A 17,231-nucleotide genomic window follows, 5' to 3' on the forward strand; every position below is an offset into this window, starting at 1 on the left:
TTTTTCTTTGCTATAAACCAATATGACAAGTGAAGTTCCTTTCTCAAATTCAATACAGTGTGTCCAGTTCTTCTCTTGTTTTTATTGTGTATGAAAGTCTTGTACTCATTGAAGAGAGGCTTGTTACTTGCATCTCTTGTGAAGCTAAGCTTTCGTCTTAATTACCTGCTTTGTTTATCTTTGCTATAAACATCACATATATATCTCACTTAGAATCTTTTTTTCCCCTGAAACAGGATTATGCTTATTTTCTCTTTATATGTTTGCGGAGAGCAGTGAGTCGATCAGTTCAAGTTTGTCTCATTTTATGGGGAGAAACAATGGCCTTACAGAGGAAATAGTGAAGAACAGGAGGATACTATGTAGGCAACCACTACTACAGAAATCTTGATTCGGGACACCCGCTTCATTTTTACAATGACACATAATTAAAAAAATGTCTTTATATGTCTATTACGACATGATAGACTGTTTGGCCTTTAATTAAAGCAAAGGCCCTCACTCCTTCAACCAAAGTCAACGTCCTTATATATGTATAAGGACAAAGTAATGATTGAGTCTTAAAACATTTAAAATGAGCAAAACACGCTGATATCTCACTAGGCTTGAGGTCTAGAGTTCGATTCCCCTACATTTCTAAAAGTTTTGAAGACTGCTTTTTACTTCTATCCCCGAATCACACACCGATTGAAGAAACAAAAACCTCTCAGCGCCAAAGCGCCAAATCTTTCCTGTTCATCTTAAGTTTCCCTCTACAATTTTTGAGTATCCCCAAATCTCTCTCTGCAACACTTGAGATTTGTACCCAAATGGCAATATACCAAATTCACTTTCCCTCTAATCCTATTCACTTCATCAAACCTAACATTCATATTTGTGAGCAGAAAAGAAAAAAACTTACCTTCCTCTCTGATCATACGAACACCGATTATCCAAGCCTCCGGGTTACCTCCGCTTTGAGTACGCAAAGTTCTCGTAAGGTACCGAGTTCCCAATTTTCTATTGTTTAAGTAATTGCTTTGAATCTGTTTCTGGGTTGTTTATTTCTTGGATTTATTCATGATTTGGATTGGGTATTTTGAGTTTGTTTTTACTTTTCTCCATCTTCGTTTTAGGTTTTGTTATATTTCATTACTGTTTTGTTTGTTTGGGAATTGATATTGACTCTGCAATTAATATCTACAGATGACTTGATTGTTGAGAACTGGTGAACACGCTTAGAAAGATGAAGTAGTTTGTGAGATCAATTTTGAAATTGCATCTTGGTAAGTGTCTTCTCTTCTCATGGAAATATGGCAGCTAAAGGCATGTTCTTTTCTTCTTCTATTTTGAGATGATCCATTTAGAAAATGTACAGTCATCGTGTTAAATTTCACTACTTCTAAGACAACATTTCAGTTTCAATATCAATTATAAGATAGCAATCTTATGGAATAGAGTTTAGGAATTTGTTATTTTGTGCAGTTCTAATGGGGTTCCTTGATTTAAAGTAGACATATTCAGCATGGAGTTTTGTGTAAGGTTTGAATTTTGTTATTTTGTTGCATAGGTTCCTTTCTTGGAATTTGATTGAGGTGTAAATTCTGACTGGGGATACATACTCAAGAAAAACTTTCATTTTATGTACTGTGCATCTCCTGCGAGACGGCCCAAATAGTATGTTGAAAGAGATAGGAGTGTTTCTTCATGCTTTTCTTTTTATTGTTATAAGCCTGGTTAAACTACTGGCTCTTATATTTCTTATGGAGTTTGAGATTTGTTTTTTTTTTTTTCTCTATGAATGGCCCAACTAGTTCGTTGTCTATGACTAAAGAAGTAAGGTTCATGAAAATATAGGAAATAAGAATGCATTCTTAGGTCTTGTTGTGTTTTTAAGTCAAAATGTCATGCTTCACATTTCGATACTGAAAATTTGAGCTAGCTTTTGGCTAAAAATAAACAAGTACAGAGGAAGCAAGCACGTGTTGATAAAAATGGAAACTATTCAAATGAGGCAGTGAAACAACGTGTTGATAAAATTGTAAGTCCTTATTATTTAGATTATTAGTATTCCAATAATCTAATTACAGATGTATACATAACCTCAACAATGAGAACTTTATGCTTACAGGATGAAGTGACTAAACATGTTAAGGATGGTATTATATCAACAGCTGGTAGTAATGACATACTGACAATGGCTTTGGAAAAGCCTGAATATTCCGGTCGTGTAAGAGGTGTTGGAAGCAATGTCACACCTATTTTGTACTTCAATACTCCAAGGTGTCGATCTCAATCCACCCAAAATCAGTTGTTGCAACAAATGGAGCAAATGCAGAACCAGCTTTTAATGTTTACTCAATTGCTACAACCTGATCAATTGTTAATGATGCAACACATGGTCCAAGGTAGCCGTGTGTCTGAGAAATCTAGTTGCTCAGTTCAGAAGGACAAAGTTGAGACATTATCTAAGGAGGAGGAGTCTAGGGTGGAAATGATGAAACGAAAAGAGAAGAAGTCTAAGAAAGCTACATTTAAAGTCAATGTACAAGAGGCTTTGAAGACTAGTACTAAAATTCCAGAAGAAATCGAGCAGGTATGCTACTTTTGTATATTTCATTTATTTGAATAAAATTTCATGATTGATTTAACAAATTCATTAATTTTTTTCCAAGGTAAAGCAACACAATAAAGAAGAATCAGCTTTGAAACCTGGAAAAAACAAACAAGATGGCTATACAGAGGTTCCCAAATACAAGCCACAAGATATTGAAAAGGTACATATAATCTTTTAGATGCTTAACTACATTTATAATAATTAATAAAAATGATGTAAACACTTTTTCTTGGCCAGTCAAAGAAGTGCAAGTTAGCTGTGGGGAATATCAACAATGTTGTTGCAATGGGAATGGTGATTCCGTTAGATGGACCAATTCATGGAGTGCCATTAGGGGATGATAACGTACGAGTTTCTGTTGAAGTACCTATTAAGGGTGAGGCTCTTCTGGCAATACCTATTGGCGATGAAATTGTGACTCTTAGACAAGCAATTGGGACTCATGTGGCTTGGCCTCGGAATCTTGTTATAGTGACCAATGAAAAGGTATGACGTACATTATGGGATTTTGTTTTCTATAAATAGTAGCGATTTTCTATGACCATCATATATATTAATCTATTTCTTTGTGTCACTGTTAGCCCAAGCTAAAGACTCCAAATGCATCATTTAAACCCATGTTGCCACAAAACTTGTACAAGATGCCTCTATCTGTAAGATTTCTATTGCGATTTGCTAGGACAATGCGAGAAGAAAAACCATTGAAGGTGGCCATTGATTCTGGTGTCTTTGGATATGAACAAGAAACTTACCTTAACAAAGATGACATCATTGAATTTTGTTCGATGGAACCACTGTCTACTGTTTGCATGACAATCTACATGAGGTTAGGCTATAACCATGATTTTTAAGTATCTACTTCATTCAAAATTGTTAGTATTATCTATTAAGATGTTAATTGTTGGCTTTGTTTTGCTTAAGACATCTATGGTCATCATTAAAGAAAGATCATAAGGATAACTTGTATGGATTTGCGGATCCATCTTCCTTCTCTCATGATTCTGGAAAACGAGATGAAAGATCGTTTGCGTTGTCAGTAAGATTAGAGAAAAGCAAGGAACAACAATTGATTTTTGCTCCTTACAATTTTGGGTAAGTTAATCTAAAATGTCCATGTTTAATTTCATTTAGTTTTGTGTGTGACAATAAAGAGCTGTAGAATTCATTTGTTTCATGTAGGTTTCACTGGGTTATGGTTGTAATTAATCCTTATAGTGATATGGTGTATTACTTGGACTCTCTTAATCCTGTTGACATAGATCATGGATTAAAAGGTGTTATAGACGTGTACGTAATTCTCTTACTTTGTTATGTGAGATTTCATTTGGTTTTGACACATTATTCTTAGTGTATAATGTGTTCATATACACGTGTACGTGCAGCGCTCTAAGAATGTTATTTAATGCCCAAAAAGGAAGGAATCGGAAAAATGCTATTTGGAAAATCATACAGGTTATAATCTGTTCAAATTATGATCTCCATATTGACTGCTGTAGTTTTAGTTCAGTTCAGTTTTAAAGCTGAAGTGCCTTAGACTAATACGCCTCTTCGTTTCTCTATCTCTCTTTTTCCAAGTGTTTGTTTCTTTCAGTTTCAGATGTGTTGTTGTAGCACCTGACTGTTGAATCTATTATTGTTATTGTTAACAAATGCAAATGTGAGATGGACAATAAATGCCAAAATATGCATGGACCATATTATATAATTGATCTATATATATAGCTTGTTGCTTATATGTTGAATGATAAATTGACAGGAGATGTTCTATGAATGATGTTTGGAAAGTGTTTATACAAGTATACACACCTTACAAGAGAATCTTCTTTCTGAATTCATATTTATCTTACTTGTTTGTGATTAGGAGTATGCCTTCTATTATGATGATTTGTCAAATTCAATGACTGATCATCATCTCTCTGCATGTCTATCTTTAACTCATTATTAGGAAAGAGGGAAAAAAAAAGAAAGATCTGCCTTCTTATTGGTATTCCATCTTTCTATATATCTATAGTGATATGCTTACCAATTTACTTAACTGAACTTTGTAGTGTCCTACTCAAGCTGGAAAAGTGGAATGTGGATATTACGTAATGAGGTTCATGAAAGCAATCATTGAAGATCCAACCATATTAACAAGAAGCAAGGTTAGCTCTTAAATGATCCGACTAGCTAGCATAATTACTATTGCAATTAAAAATTGTTTGTATGTTGGTTTTGGTAAAAATAACAAGACTATTGTACATGGTTGCTGGTATTACTTGTGGAAACAAAGAATAAAAGGAAATTTATTGCTTTATATTGATTGTTGTTGCAGTTCAACAACCAAAGTTACAATCAAGAAGAGATAGATGATGTTCGAGTAGAGTGGGCTGATCTTGTTGAAACATTACTCCAAGATGATGTAGAATAGTTTGGTTAGTATATTTTGAAATGTATATATTAAGCTGAGTTTTTGTGCATGCCCATGTAAAGTTTAGATCAGCTAGCTTTTTGTAAGCACTAGAAGTACATGTAATGTGATCTCACCGAGACTTGTGGTTGGCATGTGTATTTTGGATGCCACGAGGCTTGGGATAATTTGTACACATTGCTTGGAATCTCCATGACAAAAATAGTGCGTCCTAATAGTTAATAGAGGACATTTATTTGTCCTTTTTTTTTTAAATCATATAATGTCTACAATGACGTTTTTTTTTTAATTTAAGGACACACACTGCATGTCCTCGTATATAATATATGACAGTTTTTTTTACCTTATAAAGACATCTTTTGCTAGTCCTTCAATATATACAATGACATCTTTTTTGGCTAAGAGGACATTTTGAAAATGTCCTAGTAAATATTTCAGGACATTTTTTTGAAGATTTAAGGACACTTTAAATGTGTCCTAATAAACTTTACATGACGTTTTTTTAAGTTTTAAGGACGCTTTTATCACGTCTTAGTAGACATTAGACGACATTCTTTCAAAGCTACAAGGACGTTTTTTTAGTGTCCTAATAGATATTTTAGGACGTTTTTCAAACGTCTTAAAAAATGACTTACAATGACTCCTTGATAGATGACGTTTTTTTTGCGTGTCATCTAAAGTTTTCAAAGACGTTTTTCGAACGTCCTTAAATGCTTTTTTTGTAGTAGTGAACTAGGCATTGTTTTCATAATCAGCATGTATAATCTTTGTATATTTTTGTGTGGCTGTAATTCTAGCTTCTCTAGTCACCTTTTGAAATATACATGACTTCATGCTTGACCCATCTTGGTATGGTCATACATTAATTTTTATCAATGTACAAATTTACAGTACATTATTAGTGAAATCTGGAAATCTGGAAGAAGAGGCTTTTTGGGCCTGAAAAGTCAAAATTTTGGAATACAATACAAATCTTGTTAAAATCCAAACAAATCTTTCTAGTATAATACATTAGAATCTGTTTAAATCTGTATGGAATTAAAACAATCCGTGGATTCTGCAAAATTCACAAGAATCCACGGATTATAAAGAGTCAGATAGAATCATTTAAAATCTAGATTGAATACACCCCCCTTAGTCTCGTAAATCAGAGCTCGTCTTGTCACTTAAGAAAAGCTCTAATGGCGAACTCGTTGTTTATCCCAAACAACTACTTGGTCATACCTCCTCCTCCTCCTCGCGTTTCTGCTTGCTTCTCCTCAAAACCCATTGCTCCTCCTCCTCTACCTCTTCTAGGCTTTTCAGTCACCAACTCTTCCCCCATAGTTTTACATAGCCGCAGCAGTAGCAGGCGTGCCTCGTTTTTCAAATCTCATCTTTCTGCTCGAGGCGCTGTTCCCCCAGTATGTACGCTTTGATCACACATCTCTCTCTTCTCTAAATTTTTATGCTTTCGATTATTTTCATGAATTTGTTGACATAATTCATCTCGGGGTTTTGAGGAAATGGTCATGGGTTTAACCTTAAGCTTAGTTTTGGTGCAACAGATGTGTTCAAGATGCTTGCTTTAGTTGAATAAGCCTCACCCACTACTTTGTTTTCGGTCATATTCCGGTTGTGTGGATATCGAACTGTTTTGGTCAAAAAGAAAGAACCGAATTGCATTATGGAAATGTTGGCTGATAACGGTGTAAGTGAGTTCAAGTTGGAGATATAAGGCGTGTTTTGTGACGTCTGGTAGTGCAGTACGTTAGAATTCTTGCCTGTGACTATTAGTTAGTAGTTGTTAACTTGAAACTAGTGAGGTACGAGCCACTTGAAAATAGAAGGTCGAGCATTCCCTTTGTTTTTTGTAGGTTTAATACCTAGGCAGTTGTAGAAAAAAATTATTCGTACCAATCTCAAAATTTTCAGTGAAGTTGCAGACTGTGGTTGGCTAAACATAGTAGGTATTTAATCCTTCATGTAAGATCAAGGAAATGTTCAGTGTTTTAGTTCATTCAATCGGCTTGATACCTTCCTGTTTCCAGCCGAACACAGTCTACTAGGAATTCCTTGAGACGAATGTATCTAAACAATAAGCCTCTCATTTCCCTTCAATCAATAGTGAATAAGTCCAACCAAGTGGCAGACTGTAGTAAGCATTACAACTTCAGACTTGAACTCATTTAGACCCTTAAAAGCCACAGGCTGTTTGTACTAGGTGAAATCTCAATGCTGTTTCTACACCTTCCATATTTATATCTCAGTAATTTGCACAAGTCATTAGTTGACATTTCAAACTTACATATGCATACTTTATTTTATCTTTTCTGTTTATGGTCATTTGTTTTGTAGTATATGCATTCTCACTTGTACATGAAATACTTATGCAATTCATTTCTAGGTGAATGCCAAAGAGGATAATATAGAAACCAGTGGAGCAGTTCAACAACAATTGCCCAGTTTGAGAACCAGTCTTTAAAGTTTACAAGGATGCTATTTTCAATGAAGATGAAAAGACTGTATCTGAAACTGAGGCAAGGGTAGAAGTAACAGAAGATAAGCAAAATGAATTAGTCCAGAAAGTATCATATTTATCAGCAGAGGTAACATCAGGGAAGGAAAGACTTATCCGCTTGCAAGCAGATTTTGATAATTGTAGAAAAAGATTTGAGAAAGAGAGACTTACTGTTAGGACTGATGCTCAAGGAGAAGTAATTGAGAGCCTTTTACCCATGGTTGACAATTTTGAGAGAGCAAAATTACAAATTAGATCTGAAACTGAAAATGGGAAGAAAATTGATACAAGTTACCAGGGTATCTACAAGCAATTTATTGAGATTATGAAGAGTTTGCATGTGGCATCTGTGCTGACTATGGGAAAACCCTTTGATCCTTCGGTAAGTGACAGCTCTTGGTTCAACATATATTCTAGATTTTGAATTATGCCTCACTGCCTACTTCTTTGCATGCCTATTCATTATGGTGAACCAGATGTTTTGGAAGGCTGGATGAGGTAGGATGCAGAAGTAAATTTAGAAAAGAATGAAACAAAATTTATTGGATATTTCTTCTCACCTCCCCAGTTTATCTGAAGGTGGATAAACTTATGGTTTGCTTGGAGGAGCAATACAGCTCCCTTGCATGTCCTCTACCCTTTGAATTGTACCAATGGAAAGAGAAGCTATCTTTTCTCTTCGCCTTCCCTCTTTCAAATTACTACCTTTGTTATACCAGGGGTTAAAACATTCTTGCACTGGAACTATTGTGTATGGTGACATGCTAATGAGGTTTTGCTCTAGTGTAAAATATGAAACCCACAACTGAAATTCTATTGAATATCTAATGATCATAACAAGTTTGGGACAAGATTAATTTACTTTTGAAGGCCTCGGTACATGCTCTATGTTTTGGGTAGTTTCTAGTCTCTATTTTTTGGACCCAAACAAAAAAGAACTTCCACAGCCTTTGATGAAAATTCTGCCTGGCTGCGTAGGAGATTATCAGTTGGAGTTGGGTTTTCTCCATTTCATTAGTTAGTAATTTTAAGTGTGCAGTTCTCATTAGGAATCAAATGTAGAAGGTAACTGGGTTACATCAGCCTTTGAAATTGATTTTCCCACCAAGTGATCTGTCCAAATACAGCCTTTACTTGTGTACCCCATATTTATTGGTTTGCATATTGATTTAGGGTTCAATGGCTGTATACCTTCTCTTGTATTGACGATATTATGTTGTTTGATGACCAAAAGATATCAGACAATATATGGAAAATTACCCACAATATATAGCTTCTTTTTTAGAGGAAAGTCTTCGACAGAACGCCGGAGAGAACTAGGTTTTCATCTCCGTCGGAGTTTTCGACAGCGGTGAGCCCGGAGTTGAGTTCTTCGAGCTTGGTTGTTATGGTTTTCCATTTTCCGGCAAAGATTTTGATGGAGTAGGTGAGGGAGATGAGGGACGAGATGGACTGAATGGCTTGTCGGAGACTTGATTCTCCGACGGCGGAGGGTTGGTCTGGTTCTTTACCTTGACTACTACTGCTATGTTCTTCTTCCCCCATTGTGGTTGTCTCATTGGTTTTAGAGAGAACCCATTAACCAATAACTGAGGCGAGGTGGGTCGGATTCCGACGAGGTGATTCTATAGGATCTGCTCTGGGGACAGATCCGATCTGGGGATGGATTAGACACACTCTAGGTTTGATATGGTTTAAGCGTAGTGGGGATTTGATGTTGACCGGGTGGTTAAGGTACTGAGAAATGAACTAGTCTGCCCGAGTTCGAACCATGCAACCTCATTTTTTTTATTGCTTTTTATATTTATCTGGTTTGGAGAAGATGAATAGTAAAATGACGAAATTATCCTTCAAAAGATAACTCTGTTAACGATTTTACTGTTGCTAGGTACAAAAATTGGGTCGAGTTCAAATACTCAGGTACCATTTTGATATTTTTTGAAGTATAAGTACGAAAATTAATAGTCTGGAAAAGTTCAGACACTGTTTGTACGATTTTCCCAAAAAAAAAAAAAATGGAAATGGAAAAAAGAAACAACCTTATTTAGTCGAGACACGAAAATGAAGCTCTAAAAATGGTTCAAACTGGGAGTTTGGATATAATAAGAGCAGACATTATATCCAAAAGCAAATGATTTCTTTTTAGGTAAACCTATAACAAATGAATTGCTTCTCGAGTGCAGATGATTCCGCCAAATCATCATTTATTTCAACGAAGAAACTCCTTGGACATTTCCTAGATAAACCGGGTATAACAAAACATGGGCAAGAGAAGAGGACTGTCTTCCCTTTCAAGGAGCAGTTGAGGATATGCAAAGTTACATCTGTTGTTCGGTCACATTCATCTAATGTCCCAGTTCTTACACCACTACTTGTGCAATCCAGATCTACTCCTTCACAAATTTATAATTTCAATCACCTTTTTCTCCAACCTCTCGTCATAACCATAATCAGTCTGCAACAAGGTATGGCCGTTTATAATTATGTTTCCTTAATGTAATAGGAATAGAACAAGAACTGCACAACCAAATATGATTACTTATTCTGCAAACTAGGATAACAAACTATTGCATTCCTTAATTGATACTGATAAGTCCACAAAATCTTACAATATGAACATCTTTTTCAATTCTCTGCATAGACACAAAGTTAGTAAATGGTTGAGTGGCTATGACGTAGTGTTGTGCGGAAGCGGCAAATGAGTCCCACACACACGGATCCAATAATGCCGATACTCCCCCCACTTTAGCCACCCGGTGCAGAACGGGTATGGGGTTTTAATACAAAAGGCCTCGGCATTAGTGTGTGTGGTACCATTCCTTATAACCCAAGGATGACTCTTCACCTTCCTGATGTGGGATTCCAAATGGCTCTAATCTAAGCCACACTTTTCCAACAATCTCCACCTTGGCGTGATTCGAGCCATATTCAATTGTCTCATGATCCCGAATTCCAATAGCTCCACCTTGACCACAAGCATCCAATTTCAAATCTTGTGATCCCAATCCAAACGAGAGCTCCTCCAAATTGCAACTCGACCGTATGAGACACCAAGCCCCAAGCATAACCTGGGCTCTGATACCACTTGTTGTGCGGAAGCGGCAAATGAGTCCCACACACACGGATCCAATAATGCCGATACTCCCCCCACTTTAGCCACCCGGTGCAGAACGAGTATGGGGTTTTAATACAAAAGGCCTCGGCATTAGTGTGTGTGGTACCATTCCTTATAACCCAAGGATGACTCTTACCTTCCTGATGTGGGATTCCAAATTGCTCTAATCTAAGCCACACTTTTCCAACACGTAGTCCATGGTCATTGCTACCTAACTATTGCAGATCTTGAAAAGTCTGCTACACTTATTTGCAAAGCTTTTGAGAATTAGCTTCATCGAAGTTTTGCTCATAGTATTCAGTACTCTGGGGGATTCTGACCGTTGCAAGTAGAATGTGTATTAGTTTGTTTCTTTGGATGTTGAAAACAATGAATCTATAGACTAGGTTTTCGATCGAGTTTCGAAATTGAGTATTAGATGCTAAAGCTAGAAGATGCTACGTACATTATTATTCGTCAGGCTTACGTGTAATTTGAATCTTAAAGAGTTTACTGGATTCTATGTATTTGTAAGTTGTGATGACGGTCGCTATTACACCCTAACAAAAATATCAAGGAATATGTTGGTGACAAAAAATTTCTTATAGGATTTTGACTCACCAATGAATGCAGACTGGAGCAAGAGCTGAACAAGAATGCGAGAAGCTTCATTTGAGTGTTGACTTGGAGTTTGACCGTCGGCTCGAAAAGGAGAAAGGGTACCTGCAGAAAACCCTCTGATGCCTAAGTTAGTAACTGTCTAAGAGCGTTGACTTTGAGTTTGACCGTCTACTCGAAAAGGAGGAAGAAAATCCTCCGATGCAGACGAGTCCCTTATTTATATGTGGACACTTACTTGGTCGGCAAGTCATCATCATTGCCGCACTTATGGCTGTCATGATTATAGTACTTACAATTGTAATCATTGTGAACTTATTGATGTAACCGTCTCTACATTTAGAGCTGCAATAATTGTCGTATTCATAGCTGGTTATATGTTGATTCACACAACAGAAAAAATCCAAGATAGTTCAAATCTCCATATATTCAAACAATAGATTTTTGTCGTCTTAATGAAATTAAAACGATAAAGTTTTATGAAAAGATGTTGAGCAGGAACCTTTATAACAACATATAATACTGTTGTTTTGTTACATCTACAACCACAGAAAGTCATAATTAGGCATATCTCGACATAATCAGACAACAGATTATTGGCCTGCATCTGTTGTTTGACGGAAATATAGATCACGGGTTATATCTGTCGTTTGAAGGCCTAAGAGACATCAAGCCAGGAGACAACAAAAATTTTCTGAATCAGACAACAGTCCTCAACTGGACTGTCGTATAATGACTTTGGTGACATAGTGCCTAGACATGATTGATACGCTGAAAGGAAGCGCGCAATTTAACCCTACAAAATGTAGTTGTTAGTATAGAATAAGTAGGGATCGTTCTAGCCGGGGATTGAGGGTACACCTGTAATTGCAAAAACAAATAAAGAATTAAATTAAGTAAAAAGTATAATATTTACAGAAAATAAAACAAATGATATATACAAAATAACAAAACAAAGGGGGTTTAGGATTAGAGTTTCGAAAATTAAAATAAATAAAATAAAGAAAATACAAAAACACCTATACAAGAATGGAACGTAAGAAATAAAGATCAAAACCAATTCCATGTAATCAAATTCGATTCAAACCCTATAATTGATCATCCAAGTCATGAGAAAGAAGTTGATCATGTGAAACATTTGAAGCAAATGATTTCCCATATTTTACTTTCCTTAGCTAATTAATCCAAATGAAAGCACCTAGATCAATCCTATTAAACACGCAATCAAAGTCTAGAAAGCTAGCTAATCAAAACATGTTCAATGCAAGAAGCATAGAGAAAGGTTATCAACTTAAGTGCACAACCTAGTTATGAATAAGTTCACCTATTTGCAATCCTCTTCAATTGAATTCGACCTTTGTCCAAAGCCTTTACTACTTGTGATTTAGGTTCACAAAACTATTAGGTGAATCGTTTACCAAAATCTAGCACCAATTACATGCAAATCCTATAAGTGTCGACCCAAATAAGATAAACATATAAAAGTTTTCTGTCAAGCAAATTCAATCGAACAAACTCACATAAGCAACTTAGAATCACAATTATGAAATTCGAAATCTTTATTCAAACATAGAAATTGGGCTTAAACTTTGCCCTAAACGTTTACGTTAACTACAATTCATAGTTCTACAAATCCAAACAAAGAAAACCAAAAGAAATTACAAGGAAAAAGATAGAATTACACCGTGAGTTGGAGATGGAGATGGAGAGCTTGAAACGTTGGAATCTTGAATCTTGGAAGCAAGCCTTCAAGGTGGACGATGGAGGATATGATCTTCACGGCTCCTTCTTCTTTTCCTCTTTGCTTGAAAATGCAGAATTTTGCAACTAGAGAATGGAGAGAAAAATGGATAGGAAATAGAGAGACAAAGAAGATGAAATGGATGAAGGAATGTGTTTTTCTTCTTTGTTGTAGCCTCTTTATATAGGCTACCAAGCAACACTATTTGTCCTTAAATAAATCATGATGGGTTAGGTTTGAGCACTTAAACACTAATGGAATGTTAGGTTTGAATACTTAAACACTTAATGAAATTTGTTAGGTTTGAATACTTAAACACTTAATGGAATTTGTTAGGTTTGAGTCACTTTCTGCTCATTTTTCCTTCAATTAATTCTTCACCAAGACTTCAGATTTTACCCATGACTTCTTCATATGAAATGATCCACCATGAGTGTAGATCATGCTGTCAAATTTTCAGCACTTATTTCCATGCCATTGGGCCGGAATCGCTGCTGGACTCCTTACAGGTCCAGTTTTCCAGTTTTTGCTTCTGCAGAAAATTGGACTGACTGTTTGAAAGCCTTCCACTTCTATCTGGCTCTTGCACTCTTCATAAGAAATGTTTCTTAGGATGTCTATAATGGATCTGGAAGGTTTCAGCTCATTTGGAGTTCATTTGGTCAGGTGGTCGCTCCTTCTTCCTTGCTTGGCTTGGTTTCTCTTAGCCGGAATAGGAAAATGTGTAAAGTTGACCCTTTTAGTGCATTTCCATTTTTCTCCATCATTTCTAGGTAATTATGGACCTAACACTTATTTCATCATCATCTACTCCAATGTACCTAAAAATAGAAATTGAGTTAAAAATCGATTCGTTAAGGAATTAACTAAGCAAAATGTGAGGAATTAACTATTAAAATGCTCCTATCAAATTCCCCCACACTTAGCTTTTGCTACTCCCTTCGCAAAATCAAAACACAGACACAACTAAGACTCAAACGTTACAACATACAAAGACTCTATTGCCCTTCAACATTTTGTCTCAGAAATCTCTTACTTTCACAACATCAAGATTAGCACTCAACCAAGAATCAATGTTTAGGCATTCGAGAGTTAATTAAAACACATAATCCACACATACACAAGTAGGACTTGATTGTAACAATGGTGATGGGGTGGAGCTCAGCATGTTTCAGATAAGTATGATTCATATTCTCATAAGGTATATCCACTCTTTCTTCTCTCAGATCAAGGCAATGCTTAAAAGCTTATAATCACTCAATTATATGTGAGAGAAAATATTTTGAGACAATCAAATAGCACACATATATTAGAAACGAAAGGCTCTTTGTGAATATAATTTTTTTTTTTCAAAAGATCTCATGAAAGATATCAACTACTTGCACGAATGGACCCAAGCCATAGGTTCAACTCTTATAACTCATCTCCACAGATCAAAGGCTGTCCCATCTTAAGGATAAAAAAGGTCTTATAAAGGGTTGTAGTGGGGCCAAGGCTCAAGGTTTTAAGAAACAAAGGGATAAGGATTTTCACAAAGTGTCCTAAAAACCTAGCAGAGCATTTACAATTCACCTTATGTCTCCATATTAAGGGCCAGATGTCATTTTGTTAGGCCCAACCGTCATTTTCAACTCCTTGCATCATTGTGAAAAAAGAACAAAAGCCTCATATTATGATTTTGGGCCTTCAACATACAAAAACTCCTAATTCACAAACAAAGAATCATGTCCAAATTTTTTTTTTTTCTTTTGGACAAATCCACCCCCACACTTATTTTCTCATCATCCCTTCACACAATACATCACAAAAATTAAGCTCTACTAGGCCCTAAGGACAAGGGTAGAGTCAAAACTATACTAAGGTTCACATGGTGAAGATTATGTGGGTGATGAAAGAAAGGCTTATTCATGTAGGCTCAAAGGGGTTTATCTAAGGGGTGTACAACTTGTGCACATAATTAGGGACACATGGCATATTTGGCAATGGTGGTAGTTCCTAAGGTGCCTTTATCCTTTCCAGAATCAGGGACATGTATTGATAAAAGTCTCAACGTGCATAAGAGTGAATTCTAGCATTCTCTAGTCCATTAAACTTAATTTATGGCAAGCAATCAATCAAATGAAGAATAATGAGATCATCAAAACATCGCCAAGAAAATAAGAATATATTTTTCATTTATCACTCCAAGAAAAAGGGACATGGGCTCAAGTATCTCACATGTGCTTTTGTGAATCAAAACTCATCTTAACATGCTCATATTCTGTACCAAGGTCACGAAATCCATATCCACTACTCATGCACATATTTTTCATTTCATATATCTCAATTAACCAAAGAATACCATTTAAAACCATCTCGATATTGTGATCCTCTCTTAGCCATAATTTCAGAGATATAAACTCATCTTAGACAGTTGAAAGGGCATCCTATGACTTACAAAAATATACATTTTTTTTTTCAATATATTTTTTTTTTTTTTTTCTTTAAATGACTACAAACACTAACTACTAAAAACACAAAAAAAAGCAATAATCATTCCCCCATACTTAATTCATGCATTGTCCTCAATGTATAAACAAATATAAATCATGCAAAGCATAAATCAAGCATAGAAGAGAAAGTTAACGAAACCCAAAATAAATTAAAATTCATGAAAATAAAAAAGAAGGAAGAGTTCAAGAAAGCAAATCTGCGTTGATGGCTCCTCTACAGCTTCGGTTGAAATGGGTTGCCTCCCATGCAGCGCTTAATATTTGTAGTCCTTTAACCTGGACTCTTCTCCTTGTACATCCATGAAGCATCGTAGGCCTTATTCCTTATCTCCTCAAGCTCATTTAGCTGTAGCTTCCTATGTAGGCCCGCTTCATCATAATCCATGTTGAACTTCTGGACAGCCCACCATGTCTTGTTGGGCCCACTGTCTTCTCTTGATTTCCCTTTTGGACATCTCTGCTTGGACCATCTTCATCATGGGAGGATGTAGACGTCTTTGGGCTTGGCGGTTTGTCTTGTGGGCTTGGCGGTTTGTCTTGTAGGCTTGGCGGTTTGTCTTCATACAGGATCCGGTGGACTCACGTGGTTGGGCTTCTCTTGTGGGCTTGGCTCCATCTTCGTTATGGGCCACTTGGGCCTTCTTGTGGGCTCTGGGAGGGTCCAATAGTACACGTCCACTCCTAGTGATGATGGCTTGGGCTTGCTCATGTGGGCTTGGAGCCGTGTTGCTTGGTAGCTTCCCTGTTTCAGCAATCCGGCCCATGAAAGGTTTGTACCTCGGGCCTCCATCCACAGCTACAGTCAATGACTAAAATATCGAGTATCGAGGAAATATCGATACTCTGAGAAATGGAAATTTCGACGGAAATATCGATATTGATAAATTTTCAAAAAAATGGTGGAAATTGAGAGAAAATTATTGAAATTTTAAGTGAAACCTTGTGACCTATTTTTTGTTCCATTATCTATTATATTTGAAAAAAATGGTGAACAACCTTCATTTCATAGTGAATTATAGTAATTTAGAGTACGTATGTTGCCACCAGTAAAATATATGGTACCAATTATAATTAGAGATTTAGTAAAGTTGTAGAACTATTCAATCAAATACAACTAAATTAATATTATGAAAACGTGACCAAAGTATTTAGGAGATCTTGTAAAGCATTAAACTATTTAGAAATGTTAGAGTCAACAAATTAAAAATACAAAATTGCTTGAAATTATATTTTAGAAGTTTAACTTAATTCTCAAAAAAAGAATTAGTAATATTTTCCATGGAAAACACATTCTAATAGAAACAAAAGTGTGTTAGAACTAAAAGCAACGGTCAGTCGAGTTGGCTGGGGGCTTGGTGCCTTGCCTGGCCTTATTCTGGAAGGTCACAGGTTCGAAACTTGTGTAATGTCAAGGCTTGTTGGATTTTCTTTGAGGAATATTTTGGAATATTCCCTAAATTTCGGCAAAATATCGCACATTTCGGGAAATATCGGGATATTTCACGAAATATCGTAAACATCTCACGATATTATGGTGGTATGTGACGATAATTTCGGGGACTCAAAAAAACGAAATTATCGCCGAAATATCGGCGAAAATATCGATATTTTAGTCCTTGGCTACAGTTGAGGGCATTGATCAGTCATGTACCCTGACTTTTCTTTTCCGTGATTTACAGCAGCTTTCGGCTGGAGCTTGTCTGTCACAGCTCCTCGAGATCCGTTTGGTTCCCCCACGTGCTCCCCGCGAGCCAATAATTTTTCTTTTCCGTGTTTTTAG

General features: G+C 36.1%; 1 protein-coding gene, 1 long non-coding RNA gene and 1 pseudogene across 3 annotated transcripts; all 3 read left to right on the forward strand.

Annotated features, from left to right (window-relative positions):
• Positions 1 to 623: 623 nt before the first annotated feature.
• Positions 624 to 1,641, forward strand: LOC133742836 (uncharacterized). The gene is made up of 3 exons (XR_009862748.1): positions 624 to 980; positions 1,186 to 1,265; positions 1,550 to 1,641. It is a non-coding gene; the product is annotated as an uncharacterized LOC133742836 (long non-coding RNA).
• A 1,627-nt stretch (positions 1,642 to 3,268) lies between these two features.
• On the forward strand, positions 3,269 to 5,217 carry LOC133742025 (uncharacterized). Of its 2 annotated transcripts, XM_062169720.1 has the most exons (6): positions 3,269 to 3,422; positions 3,518 to 3,688; positions 3,776 to 3,883; positions 3,979 to 4,048; positions 4,645 to 4,740; positions 4,911 to 5,217. In XM_062169720.1, the coding sequence occupies exons 1-6, from the start codon at positions 3,280 to 3,282 to the stop codon at positions 5,004 to 5,006; spliced, it is 684 nt and encodes a 227-aa protein (XP_062025704.1). In that variant the 5' UTR covers positions 3,269 to 3,279; the 3' UTR covers positions 5,007 to 5,217. The 2 variants fall into 2 exon arrangements, with proteins under 2 accessions (XP_062025704.1, XP_062025705.1); XM_062169721.1 differs by lacking the exon at positions 3,776 to 3,883.
• Positions 5,218 to 6,187: 970 nt separating this feature from the next.
• On the forward strand, positions 6,188 to 7,979 carry LOC133706747 (uncharacterized; annotated as a pseudogene).
• The last annotated feature ends 9,252 nt before the right edge of the window (positions 7,980 to 17,231 follow it).

Source organism: Rosa rugosa, chromosome 4 (genome assembly GCF_958449725.1).
Source record: "Rosa rugosa chromosome 4, drRosRugo1.1, whole genome shotgun sequence".
In the NCBI taxonomy this organism is placed as follows: Eukaryota; Viridiplantae; Streptophyta; class Magnoliopsida; order Rosales; family Rosaceae; genus Rosa; species Rosa rugosa.

Excerpts from the sequence above, each read along its gene's own strand:
- LOC133742025 (XM_062169720.1), top strand. The coding sequence starts at position 3,280 with ATGCGAGAAGAAAAACCATTGAAGGTGGCCATTGATTCTGGTGTCTTT. Across the intron at positions 3,689-3,775 it reads TTTGCTCCTTACAATTTTGG|GTTTCACTGGGTTATGGTTG; the intron begins GTAAGTTAATCT and ends TGTTTCATGTAG. Across the intron at positions 4,741-4,910 it reads CCATATTAACAAGAAGCAAG|TTCAACAACCAAAGTTACAA; the intron begins GTTAGCTCTTAA and ends TTGTTGTTGCAG.